General features: G+C 40.9%; 1 protein-coding gene across 1 annotated transcript; it reads right to left on the bottom strand.

Moving 5' to 3' along the window:
- Positions 1 to 219: 219 nt before the first annotated feature.
- eif4g2a (eukaryotic translation initiation factor 4, gamma 2a) lies at positions 220 to 8,482 on the bottom strand. The gene is made up of 20 exons (XM_085378777.1): positions 7,181 to 8,482; positions 7,016 to 7,072; positions 5,513 to 5,638; positions 5,260 to 5,362; positions 5,047 to 5,178; positions 4,899 to 4,965; positions 4,619 to 4,770; positions 4,401 to 4,511; positions 4,115 to 4,297; positions 3,851 to 3,992; positions 3,550 to 3,767; positions 3,363 to 3,470; positions 3,168 to 3,260; positions 2,982 to 3,077; positions 2,663 to 2,878; positions 2,286 to 2,544; positions 1,932 to 2,136; positions 1,595 to 1,803; positions 1,391 to 1,512; positions 220 to 1,281 (listed from the first exon to the last, which is right to left on the bottom strand). The coding sequence occupies exons 1-20, from the start codon at positions 7,312 to 7,314 to the stop codon at positions 1,216 to 1,218; spliced, it is 2,799 nt and encodes a 932-aa protein (XP_085234903.1). The 5' UTR covers positions 7,315 to 8,482; the 3' UTR covers positions 220 to 1,215.
- Positions 8,483 to 8,959: the final 477 nt, after the last annotated feature.

Genomic DNA, 8,959 nt, shown 5'->3' with positions numbered 1-8,959 from the left:
TCAATTTCAACTTTATATTGCAATTTTATGTAGTGTAATATACACTACAATAGTCACTTCATAGTGTCATAGTTTCATAACTATGTTCTTGTGATCCGCGTGCTTTGTGGCCTAAACCTGAGAAGTCACAGCTTTTTAGGAGGACATACCATTTTTCAAGTCTTATGACTTTGGCTGGGGAGGTGGAAAAAGGACACAGCAGGACAAAGCCATCAACTGTTAAACTTTATTTAAGGTTGATCTGTAGTTGTACACTCGACTTCTAGCACACAATGTTACAACACTCCAGAAGAAGAGTACACAAACAGTACATTCTTGGTAATTTCATGAAGATAAAAAGACCGTTTAAGAACTTGACAAATATGGCAGATGGACAAAATTTCCACAAGTGACAAACAACCGTAGCAAAGGAAACCAAGCTTTGGCTGTCTCAATGTCAAAACCCGAGACATTCAAGTATAGTCCGAGAAACAGAGGTATATCCTTATAAATTAAAAAAGAAAACAAAAGGCCACACAGATTCATTCCTGACAGCACAACTTGTTTCATACATAAAAAAATCCCTCTCGATTCATTAAACTACAAGGCGGTAACTGAAATCACACCGTGCAAGTAAAACAGGCCTCACCCAGGTTAAGAAATGGTCGATTTCTAAGCATTAGTCTCATTATAATCATGGCAGACAACAACGTCATGATCACGTTTAACAAATCAAGGGAAGTTAAATTTTTACTATTGCAACGACTCATGATGTTTAAGCAAAGTGCATTTAAAAACTGATTAGCAAATGTAGATTAAAAAAGGAGAAAGCCTCTTTGCAATGCGAGCTCCCTCTTTTGTAAACAGTTTTTAAATAATTGCGACAGCACTTGGTGACTCCTACCAGATGTAAAAAGGTGACAAAAATGGGTCAAGTTCTGGGTGCTGGTGCATTTTCCTGCTAAATACTGTCTACTCTTAAACCCAAGTTGATTGAAGTGTATAAAACATCTGCTGTAGGACATCAAAGAGAACAGTATAGAAACTTGGAGCATAAATAAGATTTGTGATGCTGGCAGAACAATCTCATTGTGAAATGAACTGTAACAGTGGTTACAAGAAGAGCGTGAAAGACAGGAGGAAAAAAAACAAAACAAAAAAGATGGAAAAATAAGGAGGGAAAAAAAACCCCCAAAACAAGTCTGCATCTGATAAGACATGGCTTTGGCCTATTCCTCAGTACTCTTCATCCTCTGACTCCTCCTCTTCTGCAGTCTCCAGCCAGGTCAGCCACTGATTCACCTGCACCAGAACAACAATACAGCCACTGAAGTGTTTCATTTACAAATAGGCACAATGGTGTCAATGGAGGCAGTCCACACAAAGCCATACTTCAATGGCTGCACATTACCTGAAATAATGCTTTTCCTTTCCCTGGATACTCTTGGGTGAGATCTTCTTTCCATGAAAGGAAGGCTTCCTCTTCAATTATTTCCATGTCATAAAAGTTCACATAGTAGCGTAGCAGCATGCCTAATTGGAAAAAGGAAAATAAGTTAGCAACCAGCTTTATTTAAGGTTATGTTTTATTGTAACTGCACATGCATGCACGCACCTTTAGGGAACCTCTTGGCATTGCAGTGCACCTGCAGGGCATACAGTGCACTGACTTGCAGCTCAATGTGATCGTGAAGAAACTTTTGCAACACCGGCTTGAAAGAGAGCAGGAGCTGCTTCTCTTCCTCCAGCTGGTCCTTACTGGGCGATGCATGCTGCTCTTCATCATCGTCAGGGTTGCTCTCGTAAGCAATGTACTGCAAGAAACTGGAGGACCAGAAGACCAACACACGTTAAAGCACTTGACCGAAAACCACAAAAATACAGTGGCTGATGGCATGTGCTTGCTTCATCAATGCAGACCGAGTCACTATAAATACTGTCCACTGCTGTACCTGGTCATGAGAATGTTGACAAAGCCTCTGTCGGTGTGAAGTTTTGGAGAGATGTTGTCTTTGATCCACTTGTAGATTGACTGCGGAGAAGGGTCCACTTTGATCTGCTTCAGCAGCTCCTTTTCCAGCTTCATCAGTGGGAACAAAAAGCTGAGGCCTTTACCCTCCAGAATCTCCAGCATCCGGTCCTTGTTCTGGTCAATTTCTATGGGAGCATAATTACTAGTCAGTAATGGGGAAGAAGAGAAAAAAAAACAAAAAGAACCCACACACCAATTCTTCCTCCTAAAGAGAAAAGAAAACCAAATGACACTGAATTTAAAACCAGTGTGGCCAGTGTGTCCTTTCACCTACCAGGCAGCATCTTCTGCATGTTGACCTTGCTCTGCTGGAAAAGGTCAGTCAGCCACTCACGGTCTTTCAGTTTCACCAGTTGCTGCAGACAGAGCAGGAAGAGTGGGAAATGTGTGCCATTCTCCAGCTGATGGGCCAAGTCTGCAATGCTGACCAGATCAGCAATGATCGCTCGTGCTGCAAACTGAGCCAGGTACGACTTCACCAGTGGGATTTCTTCCTCAATCTTGGGACACTGGTCCAGAACACCCAGGAAGGCCTGTTTGAAAATGTGCGGCAGGCACAAGGTTAATATGGTGTATTTGATTACACTGTCAATTTAAAAAAAAAAAAAACAAAAAAAAAAAAACAAAACAAAAAACTTTAATGAAACTTGCCTGCAATATGTTGTCACCAGTGACGAGGCCCTCTGTGCAGAGGGTGTGAATCAGAGTGCTTGCATGTTCCTTATCTTCATCTGAACGATCGAGTGAGCAGACTATGATCTTGTTCAGCATCTCTGACAAGAAGTGTTTGGGGGCCTTCATCTCTTTCACAGCACTCACTGCATCGTTAACATTTTTGTTGTTTAGGTAGTCTGTGAGTAGTGTCTCCTTTAAAGATGAGGGGGGAATAAATAAAAAATATCAGGCTATGAAGGCCCCATATATAACACATTACTTAGGAAGTCATGGGTAAAGCTTTGAACAAACTTACCGTCATTTTGCACAACTCTTCCTTTGTGGGAGGAGCCTTTTTGTTAGACTTTGCAGGTTTTTCCTGAATTGGAGGAGGATTGGCTTTAAGACCAAGCTGTAGGGCCACAAAAAGAAAACTTAGCATGCATTTCCTGAAACTGCCCCATCAGCTCTGCTCACATGTTTTAAGTCTATTGTCTGTTACCTGTCCAACTGGAGAAGGCATCATTGTCTGTGGCGGCAGCTTTGGCACTTGGTTTTTATTCATAATGAAGGACTGTGCTGGCCTCAGACTGATCTGGAATGACGGAGTATTAATGCATCAGATTAACCACAATTTATTATCACATAATCATGTGCAACAATGACACTAACAAACCATCAATGTAAGCAGCTGTACCTCATCTGCATTGACTTTCCCCTTCTTGCTGAACCTTGGAGCCATATCCTTTGACTGCATCTGGACTGAGTGATTCTGTTTATGGTTGAAAACTGGTGAATTTCTCCCCTTTGAAAAGTTTAAAAACAGAATGAGTATTGCACTGACCATCTCAGATTAAAACAAACAGAGCTGAACTATAATGTACCTGGTTCGGTTTTATGAACGGCTTGCTTTCATTTTCATATGGCTGGTGTGACCCATTGCTGTTTCCACTGTGGCCATTAAAGAGTGGGCTGCTACGGTGACGACCCATGGTTGGTGAGTAGTGGTCCTGAATTACCCCTGGAGCACTGCCGCGGTGGCGACCCATGGTTGGGGAATAGTGGTCCTGAATTACCCCTGGGCCTGTGCCGATGCCACTTCCTACACAACATAAGACAGAGCCTTTAGAGACTGAAATCGCTGCATGAGTTACACTTCAAAGAAAGCAGCATGACTCTACATACCAGGCATTTGTCCAAACATGTCGGCCAGCCCACCAAGAGTCTCCCTATCATACTTGATCTTTCCTGGAAGGAAGGAGGAACTGTCCATGAAGAAGTCATTCCTTATTGAATCACTTGAAGGTGGAATAAAAACGCCCAAATCCTACAAAGCACAGAAAAAGTCAGGATCCAAGGATACACCGATTGTGGGCTACATTAGTCATCCAGCAAATCAGATCAAGCCTCATCAGCCTGTGATAAACTGAAAGGATATGGTCAACTAACCTTTACTGCATCTTGACGAACTTGGGTAATAGTCTTTGGTCCATTGTCAACATAAGCTTTCCGAGGCACCCAGTTGTTGTGTCGCAGCTCCACCGTGTTCTGCAGCAGGAAGCGAATCCGTGCAGGCAGATCATTGCTGTTGGTTAAGGATTGCATGCGAGCAAAGTACTGGTCCATCAAAGACTGTAAGCGAGAAAAAGTAAAAATAATTTAAAAAAAAGTTATTGAACAACCAAGGACTTCAAGACAAGACTCATCTTTTTCAGTTTAATTTCCACACACTCACCTTTGCCTTTTCATGATCAAGTTTAGGACCAACTGTTTTCATTATCTGACAGAGGCATTCCAAATCTTCACCAATATCCTTAAGTGGGACTCTCTTCTTCTTCTCCAACAGCTTAAAGAACAAAATAATTAAACAACTGTTAATTTCTTACACCACAGGAATGAAAACTGGATTTTTGATAAAACCATCCCATGTACTTGCGCTTTATTAGAACTTACTGTTTTAATGCACTTGTGGAGAATAGATTCATGGATGAGGTTGAGTTTGCCCAGTTCACCGATGAATTTGATGTTGCCCAGCATCTTGATCTTTGCAATTGCACGCTGTTCCTCCTCCTCAGAGGTGAGTGGGCTGTCATGTTTGTCGAAGTCTACAGTGGATTGAAGAAGAAAGAAGAAGAAGAAGAAAAAAAAAAAGTTTAAATAACAGCTCTCAAAAAAATCCTTGACCAAATTCCCATTTTGTAACAGTCCACAGTTACAAATGCAAGTTACTCACGGTCAACATTCCTGGCACGATTCTCAAACTCATCTTGAAGCTTAGAAATCAGAAGCCTTCGGAAGGTCTGCAAGACAGAAGTCATTCAAAATCCAGACAGAAGATACTCAACAGGAGTACAGAGTACATTTGAATGCTTAAAACTTACACTATTCTGCTTTTGTGTTGCCTGACTTTCTGTTGTTGGGGCTTCAAAGTTTGGTGCATCTTCTGCCAAGCGTAGACATAGTTGAGCGTACAACTGGCTATACTTGGGCTCTTCGAGGGCTTTGTCAACAATCTTGAGAAACACAAAAACGCATTAAGATCCCATTTTTAAATATTCTATGAATAGGAGAACAGCAGTTAGGAAAATACTCACCAACAAGATGATTCCTTTTAAGACAACTTTTGAATCTACACCCACATTGAGGAGCTCCAGGCATAGTTTGTCAAACTTCTCAGGAGTCAGCTTATTAAGTATGCTGAAGGCGAAAGAAACGTTTGTATTAAAAATCTTAAATGATAATACAGCACAAACAGCAGCCTTCAACACCCATATTAAAATGACATTTAAACAATACAAATTACAGTTTACGTAAAATAAGTACAAATCCGTTTAAAGGGAAACGTACCCTCTCACTTTTCTGAAGATTGCATCATTTTGCCCTTTCTCGTTGGAGGAGCTGGCATCTCGTCTAGTGCTTCGAGAAGGTACCCATCTCTGAACGCTAGAACCTGGGGTTTTCCCCAGGAACTCGCTATAATCAACAAAGACAGCAAAGGTTATCAGGGAAATGGTCTTGTCTTGCTGATATTTAGCCCGGATTTGGTTACACAGACAACATAGTTAAGAGTCTCACTTTTAGCCAGGAATGACAAATATTGTGCTCCTACTTGAAGTTTGCGTGACTTATTATAGAACAAGTTATGGTACAAGTCAGACCGCTTCAATTCACATGCTGCTGGTTCAGTGTTGCCAGTGTCATAACGTTCACACTGGCAACACTGAACCAACTTGTAAAACTGCTGTGACAGAAGGCTTTGAAATTCCAAGATTAGGACTTTATTTAGATTCTTTAACCTAAACAAAAGGAAGCTACTGTCCTACCAGGGTACTGAGTCATATCCTTACATTTTTAGCCATTTTCTTTTCAGCTTCACTAAACCAACTGCAATTTGTTTCAACATGAATATGGCAGTGAAAGTTACACTCTGTTCAACTGTTTTAGTAACATTAGAGGGAAGCTACTGGAGTTTCTTGTAAACAATGATCTATTTCTACAAGTAGTTTAAACCAGCCTCAACTGGTCTTCTCCCTGCCAGTTCTGCTCCCCACCCCCCACACTTCAGGAGGCAAACAACACACTGAATCAGGCTGGGTTCAACTGAGCCACAGTCACCACCACCACCACCTGCTATGACTGTTTCTCGCTTAAGTAACTGCAAACAAATCATGTTTATTCAGATTGTCTTATCTACAAAAAAGCAAAAGAAAAGCCCACACATCCAGTTATTGCATATTTTTGACAATTTCACCATGTGATAGTACACAGCTACAAAGTGCAGACAAAAGACTGCAAAGTTCAGCATAGTACTGATAAACCACAGCTGAACAACCATCCTGGAACACCCAGTTTTGTAGTTAGATTACAAGGGCTCAATTCTGTCACATATAATACTTGCATTTTACTCATGTTGTTACACATGAAAAGACCTAAAGCATGAAGTCTAACCAGACAGTCATACTTTACTCAGGTTTATGCGTTTTTGAAGTTGATCACTAGTAGGTTACAGCAGTTGGCAGTTTGATAATTTGTGTTCTCAGTTCATTTTCACTGTCAGTGCACATTTCAATTTAGCATTTGTTTAGAAGTTGTCAACTGTGTGTTCTTTTTTCCCTTTTTTAAATATTAGTTTAGGGTCACTTTTGAAAAAAAGACAATATAACAATTGGGGAGTATTTGTCAAGGGTAAGATGTCAGACTGATGACTGACACGTCCATTTATGAAATTTCAGTTTTGAGTATAACAGGTGAAACACTAATTGTGATTCTTGTAAACATCTGTATGTGGATGATGTGATGACTAATGTGTTACATGTATAATAAAGTAAAATAAAAAACAACAACAATCACCTGTTGCCGACAGTTTTGGGATAGTGCTGAGGTGCACCCCCACCTCCTCCCCCTACACTGTGATACAAAAAGAGGAAAAATGTTTTTTAACTTAACATTTTGGGAACTATGTGAGAGGTGCTTGGGTGTAAATGGAGCCAGACATGGTGGAGTAATGTTGAATACCTGAAACGAGAAGGACCTCCTGGTGCGACGACACTCTCCACTTTGGCGGCTTGACAAAGAATATCTGAAAAGAATTGAGTCCTGGGAGTGGGGGGGGGGCAAAGAGCTACCTGGAAGTCAAGACACAGCAGCATATTAGCCAAGACCTAACGTGTATGTGTATGACACCTAACGTGTCATACACAAACAAGGCCACAGTAGCACATCTGACTGTTATGAAGACACATGCAAACACAAGACAATAATACCCAACGTACTCTTTCGCTTTTGGTTTCCGTTTAGTACGTTTCAGGGAACTTGCGAAGGTACATCAACGCTAACACGTGTCCCCTTACCAGTAATGTGGAAGCAGAGCATGCTAGCGTTGCGTAACTGGAACATTTCCTAGCACAACAAGCTACTGAGAAGTCAACGCCCGGTTTTCCATTATCTATGTTTATTCAAATTACCTTTTGAAACTAGAATATTGCATGGAGATCTATAAATCAGCTAGAATAAACGTAATCCTAATAACAATTGGCATCGTCACAGGAAACGCTTTGTGAAAGTAGGACAAATCTATAATTTTAACTCCACCGACAGCGGATAAAAACATATTTGTTAGTACACGTTTAGTTACCCGTTTTCTAGCATTCCCCACGAATGTTTGAGATTCCACCGCTACCAAAAACCCCAGCACGCTGGTAAAGAGTCTTTTGTTTAACCAAAACTCATGTTTAATATGTCAACCAAACTGTCACGAACTTATACATTTTTTAATAATTAGAAAATTCTTCACCCTAGTCAAGCTGGAAAATCCTAACAGTGGGATTGATGAGGCCTTTGTTTAGAAACCGGATGTCCACGCACCGACATTTTGGTTTTGTTCTGTAGGCCGCCGGTAAGCTATGAGCTAACAAGCTGTAAACAACTCAAAGCCTTCAGTCTGGCCATAAACCCCATACCTCACAACTTATTCGATGCTGACCAGGCGAATCAACGCCAAAGAAGACATATCTAACTTGATATTTTGCCGCCGCCCCAAATTCTTATCCACCATCACCAACTAAAGCGAACTTTCTAGTAGACCGGCTAACCTTAGCCAGGCCAAACAAAAAAAAAACCCCGCAAGATCTTACCTTTACAAAAGGAACGTCAGCTTAATTGTTTTCTTGTCAACCAAGAGATAAAAAATAAAATCAAGAAAGAAACGAGAGCTCAAAATTAGTTTTTAACCTATAAGGGTTATGCAATGTCGCCCTCAAGAACACGACGGCTTGGCTCTGTTAGCTACTTGCTACGGCGAAGGAAAGAGCGACGGCTGTATAGGTACGTCATATGAACTCTGCTATTTGAATGGGATGGCTCTGACGTCATCACCCACGCCCTGCCGACGGTCACATGTTGCGTTTCGCAATTCAGTTTCACCCCACCCGCTAGGCAGGTTTGTTTTTCTTTTCAACGTCGGGAGACATACAAGAACAAAATCTGACCACTATTTAAGAATCACGTCAGGCCACATCACTCACTTTTTCTCGTGTTAGGGACTACTTTCTGTCACAGAGTAGAAAAGCTTCAAACCAAGCACAAACTAAAAGAATTACGCAAGCGGTCGAACCTTTTGTCTCATTAAGTAACCATCATGAGGTACAGTAAGTAAATAAACCTTTGCTATCAAATGCATTTGGCTCTGGTTTATCTGCTAGGTTTTTATTTACATATTATTTCATCTGCCTTTTTCCAATCTTTTCAATCTTCGTTTAAAATTATGAAATAATGTGGTGACATTTCAGACTGTAA

This window comes from Diplotaxodon limnothrissa, linkage group LG1, assembly GCF_057381915.1.
Source record: "Diplotaxodon limnothrissa isolate DT_005_m linkage group LG1, D_limnothrissa_male_GT1.1, whole genome shotgun sequence".
Taxonomy (NCBI): Eukaryota; Metazoa; Chordata; class Actinopteri; order Cichliformes; family Cichlidae; genus Diplotaxodon; species Diplotaxodon limnothrissa.
This window is presented reverse-complemented; position numbering and strand designations above follow the sequence as displayed.